The 21,927-nt window shown below is 44.3% G+C and overlaps 1 protein-coding gene and 1 long non-coding RNA gene across 4 annotated transcripts in view; one reads left to right on the plus strand and one right to left on the minus strand.

Annotated features, from left to right (window-relative positions):
* TMEM63B (transmembrane protein 63B) overlaps nt 1-15,227 on the plus strand; it is a 102,669-nt gene extending 87,442 nt beyond the window's left edge. For 2 of the 3 annotated variants that reach the window (XM_053304291.1, XM_053304310.1), the window contains 7 exons: nt 1,803-1,868; nt 3,200-3,362; nt 7,578-7,683; nt 8,081-8,248; nt 8,458-8,573; nt 9,494-9,574; nt 12,400-15,227. In XM_053304291.1, the coding sequence (XP_053160266.1) occupies nt 1,803-1,868; nt 3,200-3,362; nt 7,578-7,683; nt 8,081-8,248; nt 8,458-8,573; nt 9,494-9,574; nt 12,400-12,564 (865 nt within the window). In that variant the 3' untranslated portion in view covers nt 12,565-15,227. The remainder of the gene's footprint in view (nt 1-1,802; nt 1,869-3,199; nt 3,363-7,577; nt 7,684-8,080; nt 8,249-8,457; nt 8,574-9,493; nt 9,575-12,399) is intronic. The other variant, XM_053304301.1, reaches the window with a different exon arrangement.
* Nucleotides 1-21,927, minus strand: part of LOC128348728 (uncharacterized) — a 33,715-nt gene that overhangs the window by 6,775 nt on the left and 5,013 nt on the right. The window contains exon 2 of the long non-coding RNA XR_008318285.1: nt 12,312-12,537. This is a non-coding gene — a long non-coding RNA (uncharacterized LOC128348728). The remainder of the gene's footprint in view (nt 1-12,311; nt 12,538-21,927) is intronic.

The raw sequence follows: 21,927 nt of genomic DNA on the forward strand, positions 1-21,927 counted from the left end.
CTCCATGAAGTTGTTTTAATAGACAGTTATCCCAAAGTGAAACTGAGGTTTCAAAAAAGCTCTCAATCAGCCAGGAGCCCTTTAAAACAACAACAAAACTCTCATTCGACTATTGAGTTACTCACAATTTTTGCTTGACAAAATGATGAGTTCTAAGTGTTTACTCTTGTTAAGTAAGACCATCATGATTGCATTACTTGTCTTGAATCCTCTGTTTCTTGGTAGACATTTGCCAGATGCAGTAAATGCCAAATGTACTTGTTATAAGCTTGATTCAACTTAAACACATGGCACTACTATTAAAAACTCTTGTTTGACATCAAGTAGACTCAAGCTTATCAGAAAATGCAAACTACTGGCTTTTATAAAAGCAGAGAGGTCAGAATATCAGCCAAGATGTGTAGGGCACAGTAGAGATTATAGTGCTCATTTTAAAGTTTAGTTTCTGAGCATTTCGTGTTAGTACAATTTAGATTCTGTCTTCATTCACACCTTCTTCCACTTGGTTGTTTCATATTCAGTTGAGAAAGAGAGATGGCTGAGCCCCTGGTGGTGCAGTGGTAAAACTGCTGCCCTGTAACCAGAAGTTTGCAAGTTCAATCCTGACCAAAGGGCTCAAGGTTGACTCAGCCTTCCATCCTTTTGAGGTCGGTAAATTGAGTACCCAGAATGTTGGGGGGCAATATGTTAAATCATTGTAAACCGCTTAGAGAGCTTCCAGCTATAGAGCGGTATATAAATGTAAGTGCTATTGCTATTGCTATTAGCACAGTGTCATAAGAACATTTATTCAGGTTGTATCATTTTCAAAATAACTTAAGCAGAACCAGTATAAACTGTTAAACTTGGACCTGAGAGATTTGGCTTTAGTTATCAGTATACTAATTTGCTTTGCACAAGTCCCTCATTTTCAACCTCAGTTCCCTACCTGTAAAATGGGTTTTTGAACTGCTGACTGAGTGGTTCTAAAAATAAGTGAGATTAACTGTACAGTACTTGCACCCTAAAAAATGCTATAGGCATAATTATAACCCATAACAAAAATAAACAAATAACTCTAATATTACCAAGTGAGAATTATTTAAATAAGAGTAACTCAATAGTATCACCAAGTCAACAACAGATAGAGCAAATTATTAACATAAAATACATGAGAGAATGAACAGTCTTTAAAAACACAAACATCTCATAGCTCCATTTGCTCAGGAGAATTGAAGCATTTCCAGTTCTGTAACTGATGTCTTTTAAGACTATGGTTTTAAACATTATACCTGTAGACAAAACCTTGTGTTGGCTCTATATTAACATGCAGTCAAGGACTTATTTCAGAGGAGAGAGCAGAAGAAAAGGCCCAATTACAAACAAGGTTTGAACTGTCAAGATACATCTTAGAAACTACTAGGAATAAATATAACAATCCAATACAAAACCATACTAATGTGCAAGACATTATATATAATGTGCAAGAAATACAGCTGACAAACCACTGATACACATCTGTTTCAACATGCAAGTCTTTGTCAAGCTTGTAGACAAAACTTGAGTTAATATAGTGCTGACATGGAGTCAGGGATTTTTACAGAAGAAGACAAAGAAGCACAATAACAAACAGGCTTTGGACTGTGAAGACACATTTTGGAATATTCTGTTGGTCACTCTCTGAGCCAGAGTGCATGGACTTTGACCTCGACTCAGGATATCAAATAGGGTCTTTATAAGATGTGAGATGACACATCATACATCTCACAAATGCCTTTTATTAATTATGCTGCACTTCTTCTTTTTTATGTTTCTCTTCTTAGTCTGGATGTTTTCTTCCGCTGGCTGTTTGACAAAAAATTCCTCGCTGAAGCTGCCGTGAGATTTGAGTAAGCACTGTCTTAAAATCAGTGAGGGGGAGAGGGGAGATGCATTGTATGTAATCTTCTCTGCTGTAGAAGATGTCTGTCTCTCTCGCCACCCATGCTCCCATTGCTTCCTGCCATCCTTCAGATGACTCAGTCAACCGAGTATTCCCAATATAACATACAAACCTCACATTTCCTCCCTCTTATCACTACACCTCTATTATTTCCTTTGATACCCTTGCCATATTTCTTCAAACTATTGGGCATACAGAGAATGACAAGTTGTTCTGGTAAGAACTAATCTGCCTACTTTCCTTTCACTATCCATACAACTGGACTAAACTTGGTTCAGATGGGTTAGGCAGTTCACAAGTTAGCCCACTTGCACCTCAAACATTCACACATCCACCATCTTGAATTGGGGTAGATGACATCATCACAAAGTATGACAGAAGCACACAGGAGGGAAAAGCACCACATTCACAACTAGGAAGGAAGTAGAAGCAGGAATGGTGCGGTAGCAGTTTATTAAAGAGTAGATCTCGGAGTAGATCTTCAGGGGTCGTGGTTTACAAAGCAGAATAAGCTTGCTTTGTAAACCACGTCCCATGAAGAAGAATCTTTACTCAAAATGCATTGGGATCTACTCTTTAATAAACTGCTACTACACCATTCCTGCTTCCTTCCATCATCACAAACTATGCCTTTGAGGTGTCCCTACTACTGTACCAAATTTAGTCCAAATTGGTTCCACTTGCACCTCAAACATTCACACGTCTGCCATCTTGAATTGAAGTGGATGACATCAACACAAACTATGCCATTGAGGTATCCCTATGTGTCCCTAGAACTGTACCCAATTTGGTTCATATTGGTCTAGGCATTGTGAAGTTGATGATGGGGCACACACGCACACACACATGCACACACAGAGTGCCTGGTGATCTCATAAGCTTACTTTCCTTAAGGGGAAGTAAGCTAAACAAAGCAATCTGATGAGAGGGAAGAGCTAACCAAAACAGAGTACGTCCATCAATACTAGTGAATAATTCCAAGGCCATTGTCTGCGAACAAACATGGCAGCACGGGTAAATCCACTACAGATGTGTGGGACAAGTAATGGCCTTTAAATCATGGGTCAGGCAATGGAGCTCACTTGAAGAATGAGTTAGATGAGTAAAACTATTTTTTAAAAATTTCTCTTAGGAGTCAGTTAAGGGCAGTGAAACATCTACATTTGCCCCCAGCATAGCTAGCTGTCTTTCTTTCTGTTCATCCTCATGTGGCATCCTGTGTGCATTCAGATTGGAAAGCTGCTTTCTGTGATCCTGGTCTCTCTTTTTCCATTCCAGGTGTGTATTCTTGCCAGACAATGGGGCCTTCTTTGTGAACTATGTAATTGCCTCTGCATTCATTGGGAATGCCATGGATTTGCTGCGCATCCCCGGCCTGTTGATGTACATGATCCGGCTCTGCCTGGCCCGCTCAGCTGCTGAACGCAGGAATGTTAAACGGGTATGTGGCTCAGGCTAAGAAAGAGAAAGTCAGCCACAAGTCAGGGCAGAACTAGAGAGGAAATGCATGGCCATGATGACCTGAAACAACAACTTGCAGTTACCATATAACATGGCTGAGAAGGAAGGACTGGCACAGCCCACCTCTTGAAGTGGGAGTGGTCTGTGAGGAAAGGGGGTGTGATTCCTCTGCCTACCGACTGTACCTTCTGAAGGCCAGTCAAAATGATAAGCCCATCATGTTTTGTTGGTGTTGAACCTGCTGCCTGTCATTAATAGACAGGTCATTAACAGACATCATCCTCTCTCATGCACCACAGTCCCAGTCTGGATCAGCTTTTTCATAAACACACACAGCCACTGTCTCCTCTAAGGCATGTGCACGAGCACATGCTCACAAGTTTTTGGATGTCTGATCAGTTCATTTTAGATCCCGCTCAGGTTGAATCAGGAAGGTCCCATTCTGAATGCACGTGCACACACACTGCCTTGATACTGCTGCCCAGAACAAAACTAATTCCGCACAGGGATGAAAAAAAAATTAGAGGGACCACTGCACACAGCATTTCTTGTGTTGTTCTGGTTTAAGCCTATTGGTGGTTGCTGCTGCTGCTGCTGCTAGATTTTATTTAAGAACATAAGAAAAGCCCTGCTGGATCAGGCCAAAGGCTTATCTAGTCCAGAATCCTGCTTCATGCAGTGGCCAACCAGGTGCATCTGGGAAGCCCACAAGTGGGAAAAAGAGCAGGGCTGGTGCAACATAGTAAGCACAGACTACATCGCAGGGAGGCACCAACATTGGGGGGTGCCCACAGCACGGGCAGCCATGTGCTCACCCCCTGTCAGCAAGGCAAGAGCCATGGGGGCTTCTGAGACCTTCCAGGGGGGGCCTCCAAGTGTCCCCTGCCCCGCCCCTGCCAGTTCCCCCTGCAGCAGCGACCAGCCCTTGATCTCTCTTGGCGTGGGGGACGGCCACACGGTCTCAGCCATGGCAGGCAGCTGCTTGCCTGCTGGCTTCCTGAGTTGCTCCCAGCCAGGGTCTGCTGTGCGCAGAATCTCTCCAGTCTCTCACGTGATGAGAGGAGAGACAATGCAGCCAGCCCTTCTGAAAACACCCCCAACCAGTGCTGAAAGGGGGAGGGAAGGTTGGGCTCGGGGGCAGGTTTGGGGGAACTGGGAAAGACGTTATAAAATACAAAATGTTTTTTAAAAAATTAAATACACAAACACACACGAGGCAGGCAGCAGGGTGAGCGTTTGGCTGCCTGGCTCTGACTGGAGTGCTGCATGCATTAACTGCACACTACTACTACAGAGGAAGTATGGGGAAGTAAGGCAGGCAAAAGAAACAACATGAACAAAAAGAAAGGGTGGGCTGGGCTACTGACTCTCACCAAAAAGGGGGTGAAGGTAACATAAACTGGGATTTTTAAAAGCAAGCACACAGGCAGTATTCAGTGTGCGTGAATCAGTTGGGGGTGGGGGGACCCAAGGAAGATGAGGAAAGGGATGGGGTGGGTGGTGAGCTACTGACCAACTCCCACCAAAAAGGGGATGGAGATAAACTGGGATTTTTTTAAAAGTAAGCTTGCAGCCAGAAGAGAGAACAAGTGCAATGTATGTGAATTGAGAAAAACAGTGGAAAAACAGTGGGGTGGGCGCTGAGGGAAGCAAGGTGTGAAATGGTGAATAGAGGAGAGGGAAGGAGGGAAAGTAGGATGAGGAAGGAACTAGCAAATAAAGAGGGATCCAGCCAGACACAACAAGAAATGGGGGGAAAGGGAGAACATGACAGAAGCAGGTAGCAGTTCAGTGGAGTGGGGATGTTAAACCTTGGGATCTGCAGGCTGAGTAATCCTTTCAATAAGGGGCTAAAGCTGCTGAATGGATTTTTTTAAAGACTTGCGTCAAAATAAGATTGTGCAGATCAGTTGATAGGGGTTTTTTGAAGCTGCCTTTCTCTCCTGCAGTGTTCCCTCGAGTTTTTTTTCATCTGTGTGCAGAGATGGATTTTGTTCTGGGTGTCAGTATCAAGGTGGCAGTATCAAGGCAGTATCACTCTAAATGCACCTGCATTCAGAGTGAGGCCTTCCTGATTCAACCTGGAAGGGATCTAAAATTAGCTGAGCAGACATCAAAAAACTTGTGTAGCGGTGCACATGCAAAAGCCCAGTGTGGGGTATAGCCTGCCACTGATGAAGGAGGGGGGTGCCAATTTCTAGGTTGCAGGGGGGCACCCAAGCTCCTAGCACCGGCTCTGAAAGAGAGCACAACCATTCCCTACTGTTGGTGTTCCCTAGTACTTGGTGTTTAGGGGCATGGCACCTCTGATCCTGATGGATTAATGAATAATAAAATATTTATTTTTTACAACTTTTTATTTATTTATCAATCATATTTCTATTCCACCTAATATAGGCATCTCTAGGCATCTTTTCAGCAGCAAAGTTCTCAAAGTGCTTTACACAGGAAAAAAAATGAGAAGCCCTATCCCAAAAGGGCTCACAATCTGAAATATAAGGAAGACACCAGCAATAGCCACTGGAGGATTCTGTGCTGCCTGATTTAGTGAGAGGGATATTTTTAGTAAGTTAAAACAGCTGCTTAATCAGTTGATAAATTGCCAATGCTATGCGCATATTGGCTCTAAGCAATTCTTCCACCAAGACCTCTTTATTACACAAAGATAAAATACCAGATGTTGCAAGTTAAAACAAAACTGGTTTCAATGTAAAAACACCGTCAGCTCTTAATCAATTAATGTATAGATTAATTGTTGTAACGTTTCAGCCTAACCCCTGCTAACTTGGCAAAGAGGCACCTTTTAACATGGTGATTCTTTTTATTTAGCAGGGGGGAGAGTAACTGGCCCTATCCATCACCAGCACAGTACCTCCAGTGACTGTTGCTGGTATATATCTTATGTTTCTTTTTAGATTGTCAACCCTCTGAGGACAGGGATCCATCTTATTTTTATTTTTTATTTCTCTGTATAAACCGCCCTGAGCCATTTTTGGAATGGCGGTATAGAAATCAAATACATAATTAATAAATAAATCATATCCTTTAAATTTTTCTGTTGAACTCCAGAATCTGTTCCCCACTTTCCAGTGGTCTTAATACATGTAACATAATCCCAGAGATTATGGATTGATTATGGATTGGATTGACATAATCCCGAAGTATTTTAACCTTGCCTGTTTCTATAGCAACTAGGGAACATGGCTTCTACCATCCTGACATGAGAACCATTACCTAGTCAGCAGTGTACTGTACATGACAGTTGTTACCACATGTAGGGCAAGACACATGTATATTATGGGAATGTGGCAGCAAGTGCTAACCTGAATGCTGACGTGGGAATGATACAAATGGGGAAACCACACTCTTCTAATACAAAATACACAACATTTATTGAATAGTAATCAAAATACACAATCTCATCTGAGGCATCAATAAAATAGATATCTGATTGTGATACTAGTAAACCAGATCATTAATGGGAATTTGAGAGACTAAACTCACTTGCATGAATATCAACACAGAAAAGCAATGCATTCAACAATAACCATTGAAATGAATGGGGTAACCATAGAGTTTGGGAGGCCCTAAAATGGCGCAGCAGGGAAATGACTTGATTAACAAGCCAGAGGTTGCTGGTTTGAATCCCTGCTGGTTTGTTTCCCAAACTATGGGAAACGCCTATATCGGGCAGCAGCAATATGGGAAGAAGCTGAAAGGCATCATCTCATACTGTGTGGGAGGAGGCAATGGTAAACCCCTCTTGTATTCTACCGAAGATAGCCACAGGGCTCTGTGGTTGCCAGGAGTCAACCCCGACTCAACAGCACACTTTACTTTTACTCCTAACGAGTCTCCTTGATGTTAAACTAGCTGCCAGCATGGCAACACTGCATGAGGATGGCTCCTGAGACAGGTGTGGAGTTTATTGACACAGGGAACCACGAATCAGGTTTGTGTAGAAATGGAGGTGGCAGGAAAAACACATTAATGCAATGCAGCTGCTTTTGGAGGTAGACCAAGTGACTTAAATCAACAGCAGCTGCACATTGTTTGAAAAGCAGGAAAGGAGGCTAGGTTCTGAGAGAAGACGAATGTGAGATGCTGGACATGTCTAGGATATGTTCACATGGGCTGCTCCTTCAGGCTTTTCTGTGTGGTTTACTGACAGGATCTTCCTCTTGCTCTCTTTCAGCATCAGGCCTATGAATTCCAGTTTGGGGCTGCTTACGCCTGGATGATGTGTGTCTTCACTGTGGTTATGACCTACAGTATTACCTGCCCTATCATTGTTCCCTTCGGTAAGTATTATGCCATCTTCTTAGCCTTGCTTTATCTGACAGAATTTGGATATCAAATACTTTAGGCAGATATGTACATCTCCACAATGGGTATTTATTTCATTTTTACATGTTTATCCCACTCTTCCTTCAAGAAGCCCCGAACAGTGTACATAGTTACACTCATTGAAGTGGGTTTCAAACTAATTTAATAGATTGTTCTAAGATAGGCTCTAGATCCAAGCTGGTATGGATGAGAATTATAAGCCCCTGTGTTCTGGTTCATTTCCCACTGGAGCATGAAGAACCTGTTTCAATGACCCAGCAATCTTGGGATTAAGCAGGTGACTTCTTCAGGTGTCATCCATTCTTCCAGGGAAAAGGAAATTGCCTCTGAACTTTGGTCTCATCATTCTAGGTCTAATGTACATGCTGCTGAAGCACCTGGTGGACAGGTACAACCTATATTACGCTTATCTACCAGCCAAGTTGGATAAGAAGATCCATTCAGGGGCTGTGAACCAGGTGGTGGCAGCACCAATCCTCTGCCTCTTCTGGCTCCTCTTCTTCTCCATCATGCGCTCAGGTAAGCAAAATCTTCAGTTCACAGAAATATGCTGGCAGCTGTCTGCGCCAACCCCAAGAGCTTTTACTAGCTTAGACTCCATCAAGGCAGTCCAGAAGATGTTTAATCTGCAGATGGGTGAGGACATTGAATGTCTTACTCAGCTAGGGGCTCCGGGGAAGAGGCATCTATGTCTGGCAGTCTTGACAACGCCTGTTTACCTTTCTCAGGGTTTCTGGCTCTCACATCCATGTTCACCTTCGTGGTTCTCATCATCACCATCGTGATCTGCTTGTGTCATGTCTGCTTTGGACACTTCAAATACCTCAGTGCTCACAATTACAAGGTAATGCACTAAATCATATTTCAGAGGAGGGCTTCATTGAGGTGGGTGAAGCTGCCCAATATAGTACCAGCGGGGATTCGAACAACCTTCTGCTTGTTAGTCAAGCATTTCCCTGCTGTGCACAATTGCAAAAGCATTGTGTGTGAAGCAGATTTCATACTATAGAATCCTCATCAGTCTTCACAGTCTGTCTGTCCCTGCTGCCGGAGAGAGAGAACAACTGTCTCTCCAAGGCTCTGTTTCTAGCGGTTCCCTGCACCACATAAGTAATGCACTGATGAAAGAACCATGTGAGCAGGGCCAATGATATGGTTCCTTCCCACATGAATATTTCTTCAGTCCCAAGGGAGGAGTGGGAGGCATGGGAACCTGCCTCCATGATTCTTTCATCAGTTCATTACAGGAACAGTGTGGGTAGAACCTCTGAAGTCTCAGCTCCTGCAACAGGAACATCTGTAGTCTGACTCAGCAGAAAACATCGATAGTTGTTTTCTGCTGAGTAATACCACAGCTCCTTCTCACTCAGTGCTGTCTGTTCAGACTGGATGTTGCTCTCCACGGTTTCAGACTCTCCAGTATTTCCTAGCCATACCTGGACATGCCAGAGATTGAACCTGGGACCTTCTGTGCAAAGCATTTACTTTACCACCAAACTACAGCCTTTCCCCTTCTGATAGCATAGTAATGTATGGCTTGATCCTTACGGTTGTCTTACTGGAGAGCTTGATGACTTTTCCTTTCTACTGCCCTCCCATCTGCAAAGCACCTGAACCTCAGCTCCTTGCAACTCCCTCTGCGGAGACTGTCACCGTCCACATCCTCCTAACGGAATTATGCAGGAACTCCCAGAGTAGACAGGGATAGAGCCGGCAAGTTGCTGCCCTCGCTGTTTGGTTTCATGCCACACTGTTGTCTTCCAGGTCGATCACACGGAGGTGGATGCTGTGGATGGAAGGGAAAATGGACGGCCTGCTGCCACCTTGCCAGCGCCTAAATCAGCTGTGAGTCTCCAGCTCCTCCGCTTGCCTTCTGCATCACCAGATGTTCTCTGTCCTCTTATGTCTGAGTTTGGGGAGGAGGGAGAGGCCTTTACAGATTTCCTGTCAGACTCCCGCCTTTTTGGCTATACACGGGCAGCATCCAAGGAGCATGGGCAGCAAGCAGGCTTCTCTGTTACTGGCCCTATTTGAGATGATGGACCTGCAACTACTTTTTGTTCCCCCAATGCTGTTTGTTCACTTTCTGCCTCTGTCTCTCAGCTGGACAATGAAACCAGACTGGTCAGTGCCCCTTTCTCTTTTGCTTTCTGGCTCTAATGCATTGGCATGTGCTGTGAGTGCTGCAAAAAGAGCTGGGGCCGTCATCTCCCAACGCAAATACTTGTAATTGGAATGGGAACATTAATTCATTGGAGGCTTTGTGATACACCCCTTACCCCACACCCCAAGTTCTCTGAGATCTGAATTGCCTAAGAACAGGTGCTCTGGGCATTTGTATCATGGCTTTTAGCCATTTGACAACAACCTGAGTGTATCAGCTTTTTTAAAAGGTTTCTAGCCCAAATAATAGTAGAGAGAAATTTGAAGACAGATTGCTAAAAATGAAAAAACTAGAGAAGGCCTGTTTTTGTATTGTCATCATTTACCACTGTAATCTATATAGCATTTTAATCCACTTTGCACTTTAGCATCCATCAGCACTTTATTTGTACACATTCTTTACCTTCTTCCACCCTGTTCCAGAGCCTTGTGTACATTCTGATGCATACATACAGCTGCTGTATGAGTCGGTTTCCCCATTTGCTGCACAGTGGAAGAAGGTGGTCCTCTTTGCCCAACACTTTGGATACATGGCGCTGTATCTTCCACTAAAGTGAACGGAGAAACCTTTGTACTTGGGGGTGTAAGATTCTCTTTTAATAGCAAGAGAGCAATAGACTGGGCTATTGCACTGTTTTTACCCTTGAAACATATCCAGTGAGGTAGGTCACCACTATGCCCATTTTGTAGATGAGGAACTGAGGTTGAGAGAATCAGCAGGCCACCTCAATAGTCTCTTGATGTACCTGGCCTAGTAAGTGTGGATAAGGCAGAATTTGGATCCCTGCCACTGTAATGCTGCAAGAGAGTTGTTTCTGTAATTCAGGGATGGCCAGCCAACCTGAGCTCTCCTGTTGTTGTTGTTGTTGTTGTTGTTGTTGTTGTTGTTCAACAGCTGCTGGAAAGCTTCAGGTTGGCTGCTCCAACTTAGAATTGGTTTAATGGCCCTTTACAATGATGTCTGAATATGTTGTGCCAGAGAAGCTGGACAGCACGGGATGCAGGGGTGTGTGTGCGAATTTTCTGGGCTTTTGTAATGATACCTATTGCCCCAACAGATAGATGATGGGAATCTACCCCAAAAGAACCTGACATTATTAAGGGTTAAGAACATAGGCAGCTTCCATATAGTGAGTCAGACCATTAGTCCATCCAGCTCTGTATTGTCTTCACAGACTGGCAGCGGCTTCTCCAAGGTTGCAGGCAGGAGTCTCTCTCAGCCCAGTTGTGGAGATGCCAGGGAGGGAACTTGGAATCTTCTGCAGGGAAGCATGCAGATGCTCTTCCCAGAGCAGCCCCATCCCCTGAGGGGAATATATTCAGGCCTTGCATATGATATGACACCTGACCAAGAGAACAGCAGCAGAAAAGCTCTGTCCTAATGTTTGGGTATCCAAACAGAGCTGCCTCAAAGGGGCTTTGTATCCAAAATATTTTATTCAGTTTTTATTTATTCTATATTGATGGGCAGATAGTGCTGCCCATCAGTATAATGAATTATTCTCAGGCTGGTTCACAATAAGTAAACTGTAATATAATAGTGATTTATTTTAATTACTTTTTTATTAATTATAAACCTTATACATACCACATCTGTCTTTTGTAAGTATTATTCCTATAGACATCATCATAAAAATAATGTATTATCACTTAATAGCCACATCATACCAGTATTAATGTGTGTATATATAGTCAAAATGTATCTGCAAGTCCAATAATGAAAATAATAATATAAATACATATCTCATTAATTCATCAATATATCAGTCTTCTCAAATCTATTTAAATATCTGAAATATCTACACCATCCTAGACTAAATGTCAATGTAGATTACAGCTTCAATAGCAACTCACAACCCAAAAAACCAGATAAAACTATCAGCAATAAAATCAAAGAATTAGCAGTGAAAAGCCTTCCCACCCCGCTTGGCTGCTGCATTATTGCTCGCTCCAAGGAGGGGAGGGAAATAAATGGGAAAATAAAGAGGCTTTCACCTGGCTTTGACAAGATAGCAGAGAAGGGCCCAGGCAAACATGCCGGGGAGGAGAATTCCATAAACAGAGCTGTAGCTTAGAAGTCCCTCCCCCTGGCTGTAAGAGGAGAGCCTCCAATGGTGATCTCGGGGCATACTGCTCTCAACTGCTTCCTTTGAATCTTAAAAAAAAAAAAAAGGGCAAAATCTTGATATTCTGAGTGTCACAGGAGTTTTATTAAATTAGGGCTGTCTGTGATTATTAAATAAAAAGGCAAGTGCTACACCTCAATGTTCCAGACATTGTCCATCATGGAAACAAAAGCTCTGGCATCCTACTACAACCCCTTTTTCCCCTGCCCTCCTCATGCTGTAACACCTACAATATAGGGTTCCTTTCTGTGCCAGCATGACTGCTCTCAAGCTCCCAACTGCATGGCACTTACCCATCATGCTCTGCCGCCGGACTTGCCACGCAGACAGAGAGAGCTAACTGGTCTTCTTCTTGTTGTTTTCTCTATCTCCACTTCACAGCAGAAGTACATTGCCCAAGTCCTGCAAGATTCTACACCGGAGGGTGACGTCGCCGAGTCTGAAGAACAGGGGTCCCAAGACGAGGAGCTCATCAACCCGAATGGCCTGGATACAGATTTCCAGTCATGCGAGGACAGCCTGATAGAAAATGAGATCCATCATTAGGGACACAGGAGTGCAAGAAGGGCAGGGGAGGCCCGCGAGCTGAAGCAGCTGCTGCGCGCTGTGTGTATGCATGTGTGTGAGTGAGTGATAGAGAGGAAGACAAAGGAAACGGAGGAAAGGGCAACGCAAGACAGGCGCCAACCACTGCTCCTTCCCACCCCCTTGGCTGCTGCACTATTGCTCGCTCCAAGGAGGGGAGGGACCTATGCACTGGACTTCAGTTCCCTGTCTTCTTTCCTTCCACAGTTTTCTCTCTTTCCTCATCCCTCTGGATGGGAGGGGGATTTTTCCAACAAGCTACCTACCTTTAACAGCTACTGAAACCCTACAGACTCCTCCGTTCCAAGGGAAGGACTTCTCCTTGCTGCCCCACTGTGTCACGGAGGGGAGCAGAAGCAAGGACAGCAGAAGCCCGGATGCTTCCCAGTGGCACGTGTCTCCTCCTTCAGGGAGCACACCCTCCCCATCCAACCCCTCTTCTCTCATCTTCTATCTAGAATTATGAACACTAATGATGTATTAGGTTTAAAAGAGAATTGAGCTTTAATCAAGGTACTGAAATTTCAAACTTCAGAGTGGGTGGCTTTGAACCTGGCCGGGATCTGTAATTCCAGCCACGCAGAGCTGTTTTTACCCGTGTGTAAATCTCCTCCCTGCCTGTGCACCAGCCAGCATCTCATCTCCGCACCCAACGCACAAGTCTATGATAACTGGACTCTCTCCCAGGCCTTTCCACTCTGTCTCTCCAGGGAAGGCTGCCCGGCTGCAGCCTGGAGCTGGAAGGGCCCTGCTGCCATGAACGCGACTCGGTGAAAGCCACGACTGGAGAGTGCTGCCCCGCCACAGAGACTGCCAGGGAGCAACTGCTAGCGGCCCATGCAGCAGCTCCGGTCGTGAAAGAGCCCCTTGCAGGGCGAGGGGAGGGGCAGGGATGACTGCCCCATCCAGGCTGACAGTACTTCTTTCCATCCCACCCACCCCCAATCAGCTATGGTAGTCCCTATTGAGTAACGCCACGGGTCTCATCAACCCTGGGGCACAGTGATTTGGGCTCTGCAGCATTTTTGCACACTCGTTTTACCTTTTAAAACTGACTAAAACCCAAACACGCTCTTGTCCCGTCTAGTAAGAAGGAAGAGGAGCTGGGGTTGGTTTCCGAAGTATTGCTGTAAAAGGCGAGACCACTGAATCCCAGGCAGTTGTGGAGCTTACAGCCTAACCCGAGGTTTGCCCCAGAGCCATGCCTGGGGGCCTCCTGTGCCTTCACAGTCATTGGTCACTCCGCTCTGGTGGTTCAGCCCTGCTGCCTGCATGCAACTCCAAGGACCTGCCTTATGAAGTGTCACTTCCTCCTGAGCTTTCTCTTCAGGGGCTGTTAATCCAACCTTGCCTAGAAGGTTGGGGCTATCAGAGGTTCAGCGCATTGGGCTTTTAGCTTCTCATAGAATCGATGGGGGGAAGCAAATTAGATGGGCCACAGGCAGAGCAAGGGGTTTAGGGGAATTGTGGAAAGCACAGGGTTCACTTTTCATTTCTGGCAAGTTTTGGCTTCTGCTGGGGGCACTGGGTCTATTGACAGGTGAATCGGTTCTTCTAAAGCTAAATCCTTTCTCTGAACCACTACCCCCTCTATCCCCAATATGAAAAATACAAAAAGCACCCCCCCCACACACACACACCCCTTAGCTGTTTTCATTTTTGCATTCCCTTCCTCTCCACTGCTCTCCTTGCCTGTCAGAAGCAGTCCTTGAGGGATGCTACCGGTGATAAGTAGAAGCAGAGAGTGGCACTGGCCCCCCACTTCCCCAAGGGAGGCCAGGGGATGGGTGTGATTGACAGTCTTTGTTCTTCTAGCCAGGGACTCGAAGCATTTTATAGATATTAATGACCCACGTCTCAAGCCCTCCCACTGGGCAGAGCAGTGGAGGGGACAATATAGTCAAAGCAAGGAGCAGAAGCAAAGACTTGCATACAAGTAAAAACAAGAAGCCCTTTGCTTGACACTTCTTGACCAGGAATCCCAGAAAACTGGGAGAAGGAGCAGGACTTTGTACTCCCTTCTAGGATGAGACCTGAGAGCTTGAAGAGCCCAGTTCATGCCTGGCAGCTGGGCCGTGGCTTGGAGTGCGTTTTCTTTTGTGGTGTTGCATAGAGTTTGGGGAAGAGTGGAGGAGGCTAAGTTCAGTGTCCTTCATTCTTCTCCCACCCGCCATCACCGCCACACACTTGGCCACACTACTGCTGAAATGCACGTGGATTTTAATTTTAATTGTTTGTTCCAGGATGTTTCTCTGCTATTGTCTAGAAATATAGTAAGTGTCCCATGCCAGGGTTTTCTGTCCCTATTTGTACCAGTCCCTTGACACCATATCCCGAAGCCCAGCCACCACTGCCTCATCTGCCTCAGCCCCGCAACCTCCGATTTTCCTTGGTGCAGCAAGAGCTGCCTGGAATGGCTCAGATCTTTCTGTACATACAGCTGCAGTGCAGGGCTGGCCTATGCTGGTGATTCATGAATGTGTCGGGTGCAGACCATCGGTGCTCCCCTGCAGGGAGCTGTGTTCTAACTGGCACTGTGTCTGTGTAGAGATGTGTATAATAATCTGTATATATTTGTGTAAAAAAAGAGAGAGAGAGAGAGAGAGAAAAGGGAACTTATCATATTTCTAGTCTCTGTGTGCTTTGTGTGGGGATGGAGTGACAAAGAGCGGAGTGGGGTGCGGGGGGGGAGGGGGGAGGAACCAGTTCATTGCTTGGAAAAACTGATGTTGTTGGATAAGGGGTACTTGAAGGGCTCCCAGGAGGTACTCAGAGCCCTCCTGCCTCCCATGTTGCAGCCACAGAATTGATTTTTTTTTCTGCATCTGAGGATCACACAGCTGACACATCCTCAACAATGTGTCTGCTGCAGAAGGGAAGGGAGGAAGGTGAAGACCCTCCTGTGTTCCTGATTGGCTGGCTATGTGCTGAAGCTCAGTGTAGCTCTTCCTCCAGCCTGACTGGCAGGCTTCAGAAGATTAGCGCCTCAATTAAAAGGGCAAGTAAACCTGTCCCATTAATTTCAATACTGCTTGAGTATCAGTGTGGATGTAAGCTGGTGACTGTAGAGGCCTGTCTCCCTAACCGTAACATTTGTGTGTCTGTACTGTATGTACACAAACAATCACATTTAAATGTTACAGTTATGAGACAGACTACTCCAGCCACTGGTTTATGTCCAGATTAATTTACTTATTGTTTGAAACTAATGGGCCTATTAATTTCAGTGAAAGTACTCATGCGTAGTAACTTAGTCTGAAAATAAGCCAGTAACCGGAGTAGCCATAGCTGTAACGTGTGTGTGCTCTCGCTCTCTCGCGTGCTCTCTCTTGGGTACCTGAGCTGAAGGTTTCTGGCAGAAAGGGATACACTGGTTCATTTTTATTTTTATTTTTTAAGATTAGGAACCCCTACATACTGAGAAGGCATAGGGGTTTGCTTGAGCTATGGTAAATTTAAAGTTGGAAATAAGAAAACTCTACAGACAGCTGTTTTGGTCGATGCCTTGCAACCATTTCTCCCTTAGCACTGGTCCCATTGCATCGGACTAGCCCTGAACAAGTACTGGGAGCTTGATAAATGTACAGATATACAAGAGAAGAGAGAGAATGTCAGTGCAACATGAGGAGCCATGTTCATTCCACTTTCCTAACTGTAGCTTTTTCCTGAGACCGAGTCCTTAAGAGTCCTATTCACACATGATGTTCAGTACTCATACAACAGGTGTACAGTATCTACACATACAGTTTTTTACATTGAATTGAATAAGTCGGTCTCCTAACATACAGGTACAGCAGTACACTTCTATCTGTATCATGCATCTGAGGGGTTTGTACCTGGGTTCACTTTTACAATGAATGCAGGTACAATCATTCACATAAAACCATATATGAATGTACAGACATCTGCACACTCGTACAGCACAGTGTTTGAACAGGACTAAGGAGAAGGCTAATCTGGTCAGCTTTGCACTTAGGGAGACTTTGCACTAAACCCTCCCCCACTTTTTTTATAGGATTACATCCTGCCGTGTACTTGTAATTTAAAAGCAAATTAAAAGAAGTCCCAAAAGTGCTCTGGACATGGGGAATAGGGGAGCTAGTTCATAGATGCATATGGCCAACATGTTATTTGACATGGATGCTAGTTCATAGATGCATATGGCCAACATGTTATTGCAGCAGTGCTGGTGACACTTCTAGGGGCTTGCTCTATCTTTTCTAGGGGCTTGCTCTATCTTTTCTAAAATGCAGCCTGAAGTGCAATGAAAACCTGCTAGCGCCAAAATGAACAGGAACCATGATGGGGACACAGGAAGTGAACATGTATACACGGAATAGTGAGTTTCTTTCCATATCATTCAGAAGCTACTGTCTGTACAAGCCCTAGTTTGAAGTTACACTCATGCAGCATGACCAGCTGGCAGAGACCATGTGGGCTCTTCAGACATCAGGCTTAAGAGAAGCAGCAAAGCCTACTTTAATAATGGGCCCTCAGTATCAGAAGCCCACATAGAAGTGGTCTGCAGTGGTGGGTTAATGAAGAGACAGAGTAGGCATTTGCCTACAGCGGCAGAAGTTGAGGAGCAGCAAATTTTGTCTCTCCTCAAATTTTGCTGCCCCTCTCTGTGGGCAGCGGCAGCTGCAGCAAAGGTGGAGTGGACAAGAAGAAAGTCCCCCTGCCCTTTTACTTTTTTTTTTAAGGCAAACCTTTTTTGTTTAAGGTATAAGGGCAGCAAAAGACTTTATGAGCGGCAAAAAGCTTAATCCTTCCCTGGTGGTCTGTGCTTGAGCTGAATGCCTGCAAGAGAGAAGACTTGGATTCAAGACTTTGGATGATTGCAAACAAACCCAGTTTTGTTTTGTTTTTAAGAAATTTATCGCCCACTTTTCTTTAAATAATTTTTTTTTAAAACACCACCCAAGACAGCTGATAAAAATCAGCTTTACAGTAAATCAAATTCAATACAAGGGGAATTGCTAACTTGGCAAAGAGGCACCTTTTAATGTGGTGATTCTCTTTATTTAGCAGGGGGGAGAGTAACTGGCCCTATCCACCCCCAGCACAGTACTTCCAGTGACTGTTGCTGGTGTGTTTTTTAGAATATGAGCCCTTTGGGGACAGGGAGCCATCTTATTTATTTATTATTTCTCTGTGTAAACTGCCCTGAGCCATTTTTGGAAGGGTGGTATAGAAATTGTTTGGTGAAGGGCCAACAACAGCAAGGCCAATTGGTCATCTAGGAAATGCCAGCCACAAGTGTGGTGCTGTAACTGAAAAGACTATGGGCAATTTCCCCTCCATCCTGGTCAATTACAGGGCTACATCATCCTGAACTGCCCAACAGAACTTCATATCCCTTTCGCTATTAGTTTTCTCAGAACATGTTTTTACAGTTCCTATTAAAGAACTATTTAGACAGTGTCCCTGGTTATACTCATGCTTCCATAATTGTTATAGTCCTGGATTAGAACTTGCATACACATCCCACTATTTCCTTAATTGCATATTGATTCTTGTATATTAATTGCATATTAATTCTGGGTACGTAACCTAGGAGAATGTCACAACTTACTATGCCACATGAATACATCTAAATTCTTACTGATTGCTCATCCTAAAGGTAGAACATTTTTTTTAAAGTGTGGAAAAAATAGAAGATGTCATAAAAGTCAAGAAACAAGTCACACCAGAATAACAGAACTGTCTGGCCTCTGTCATCAGCAAGGTCATGGTGTTAAAAGGTGCCCATGCACTGTTTGAGGTAATTATGTTTATATTTTTCTTATGCACCTAAAAGAACAGCTGCTGTACAAAATAAAAAGATGCAATGAGTAACCAAATACTTGTTATAAGCAAAAGGAGTAGGGTAGTCAATGAAGGGAAGTTAAAATTAAACTAAATTAAAATATCCATTAATGCATGTAAAATACATAACAAGCACCTCAAAACCAGTGTTCCTTCTAAAGTGTGTGCTCACAAGTTTTTTTATGTCCACTCCCATTAATTTTTGATCCTGCTCAGGTTGAAACAGGAAGGTCCCACTCTGAATGCCCATGCACACACACTGCCTTCATATTGCTGCCCAGAACAAAACACATTCCACAGACAGATGAAAAAAAATTAGAAGGAACACTGCACAAGATTGATGAGATTGATAGCATACAAATATCTGGAAGCAATCAATTCCAAACATGAGACACCTCCAAGGAAACTGAATGTGGGGTTAAACAACAGATCTAATGTTTTGAAGAGATTGATACTAAAACTTCTAGAAGGAGTAGGCATTAAATAGGAAAGAAAAAATGAGTAAGATTCCTCAGTCACCCAAATTACAGTATTCAATCATGACAGAACAGATTTGTGCTGGAAATTCTCTAGGAAGGAAGTCTGGAGAAATTGACTGATTTTGTGGATATCTAAAAGGGTGTGGGTATCAAGACAACCATCACCACAAGCCTTTTACTCCACTAGAAAGTAGTGCTTTTGAAATTCCTAAACCTTTGCCCTTCCACTATTCCTGATGAGCACTAGTGTGTGGAAAAGGAGATTGTTTCCGTCTTGTGATTTTCCAGAATAGAGAAGTCAACAAGATTCTTTCTGCATTGATGAAAGGGAAGTGAACCAACCTTCTATTGCTCTTTAGCTTCACTGATTGTGTGGACAAAAGGATTAGTAAGTGTGCTAAATGGCTGGTTTTAGCTTGGGAATGTTTCCAACTCAAGGTCTGTGTGCATTACTGAGGGTCTTTCTACAAAGCTGTGAGTCAAATCACTTTCCATTCTGCCTTAGAAGGAATTCCATGTACTTTTCAAATCTTGCCTGTCATACACAGTTCCAGGTGTGTGTCACACACACCTTACAACTTTGCAACTCCTGGACCAATGTGAACCAAATCGGAACACATAGGGACACATCAACAGCATAGTTTGTGATGATGATGTCGTCCACCCCAATCCAAGATGGCGGACATGTAAACTTTTGAGGCGCAAGTGGGCTAACTTGTGAACTGCCTAACCAATTGAACCAAATTTGCTACAGCTGTGGGGACAAATAGGAATGCCGGAATGCCCAAATACCATGGTGTGGGGTGATGTCATCCACTCCAACTCAAGATGGTGGCCACGTGAACATCTGAGGTGCAAGCGGGCTAATTTGTGGACTGCCGAACCCGTTTGAACCAAATTGGCTACAGCTGCTGTGAGTGACACACAGGGACACCTCAATGGCGTAGTTTGTGATGATGTAATCCACACCAGTTTAAGATAGTGGACGGGTAATCCTTTGAGGTGCAAGTGGGCTAACTGGTGAACCGCTGAATAAATTTTAACCAAATTTGCTGCAGCTATGTTGAGGTGTCCTGTAAGGACACCTCAATGGGGTAGTTTGTGATGATGTAATCTACCCCTATCCAAAACTGCAGATGCATGAACATTTGAGGTACAAGTGGGCTAACTTTTGGACTGATTTGAATCAAATTAGGTACAGTTGTAGTGAGTGACATACAGGGACACCTCAATGGTGTGGCTTGTGATGATGTCATCCATCCTGATTCAAGATGGCAGAACCATAAACCTTTGAGGTGCAAGTGAGCTAACTTGTGAACCACTTAACCAATTTGAACCAAATTTGCTACAGCTGTAGGGACACACAGGGACACCTCAACGTCCAAAATTGTGATGTTGTCATCCACCCCAGTTCAAGATGTCAGACATGTAAACTTTTGAGGTGCAAGTGCACTAACGTGGACAGACTAACCAATTTGAACCAAATTTGCTACAGCTGATGGACACGTAGGGATGCCCCGATGGTGTAGTTTGTGATTATGTTATCCACACTGATCTAAGATGTTGAACATGTGAACCTTTGAGGTGCAAGTGCACTAACTTGAGGACTGTCTAACCGATTTCAACCAAATTTGGTACAATAACTTTAGTGAGTGACAATTTAGTAAGTGACAAATTTGGTACAATTATATTTAGTGAGTAACACACACGGACACCTAAATGGTGTAGTTTGTAATGATGCCATCTACCCCAACCCAAGATGGTGGATGCGTGAACATTTGAGGCACAAGAGATCTAACTTGTGGACCTCGATTTGAACCAAGTTTAGCCCAGCTGTAGAGACAGTGAAAGGGAAGTAGGCAGATTAGTTCTTACTAGAACTTAAAAGAATTAGGTCGTGACCAAGGTCACACATGCCCCATTTCCTTATTAAACCCTGAGACAAAGATAACATTCTAGCAATATGGCCAGTTATTTGGATAAGAAAGTTAGGAAATGTAGTATAATGTGCCTTTGCTTGGAACTACATAAGAACATAAGAACAGCCCTGCTGGATCAGGCCCAAGGCCCATCTAGTCCAGCATCCTGTTTCGCACAGTGGCCCACCAGATGCTGCTGGAAGCCACGGACAGGAATTGAGGGCGTGCCCTCTCTCCTGCCATTACTCCCCTGCAACTGGTACTCAGAGGCACCCTGTCCTTGAGGCTGGAGGTGGCCCACAGCCCTCCGACTAGTAGCCATTGACAGACCTCTCCTCCATGAAGTCATCCAAACCCTCTTAAAGCCATCCAGGTTGTTGGCTGTCACCACATCCTGTGGCAGAGAGTTCCACAAGTGGATCACGTGTTGTGTGAAAAAGTACTTCCGTTTGTTGCTCCTAGACCTCCTGGCAATCAATTTCATGGAGTGACCCCTGGTTCTAGTGTTGTGTGAGAGGGAAAAGAATCTCTCTTTCTCCACTTTCTCCACGCCATGCATGATTTTATAGACCTCTATCATGTCTCCCCGCGGTCGTCTTTTTTCTAAACTAAAAAGCCCCAGGTGTTGTAGTCTTGCCTCATAAGAAAGGTGCTCTAGGCCCCTGATCATCTTGGTTGCCCTCTTCTGTACCTTCTCCATTTCAACAATGTCCTTTTTAAGATGTGGTGACCAGAATTGTATGTAGTACTCCAAGTGTGGTCGCACCATAGTTTTGTATAAGGGCATTATAATGTTAGCCGCTTTATTTTCAATCCCCTTTCTAATGATCCCTAGCATGGAATTTGCCTTTTTCACAGCTGCCGCACATTGAGTCGACACTTTCAACGAGCTGTCAACCACAACCCCAAGATCCCTCTCCTGGTCCGTCACTAACAGCTCGGATCCCATCAGCATATACTTGAAGTTGGGGTTTTCCGTCCCAATGTGCATCACTTTACACTTGCAAACATTGAACTGCATTTGCCATTTTGTCGCCCACTCCCCCAGTTTGGAGAGATCCTTTTGGAGCTGCTCACAATCCGTTTCAGATTTCACTACCCGGAAGAGTTTGGTATCA

The sequence above is a fragment of the Hemicordylus capensis genome, chromosome 1 (genome assembly GCF_027244095.1).
Source record: "Hemicordylus capensis ecotype Gifberg chromosome 1, rHemCap1.1.pri, whole genome shotgun sequence".
Classification (NCBI taxonomy): domain Eukaryota; kingdom Metazoa; phylum Chordata; class Lepidosauria; order Squamata; family Cordylidae; genus Hemicordylus; species Hemicordylus capensis.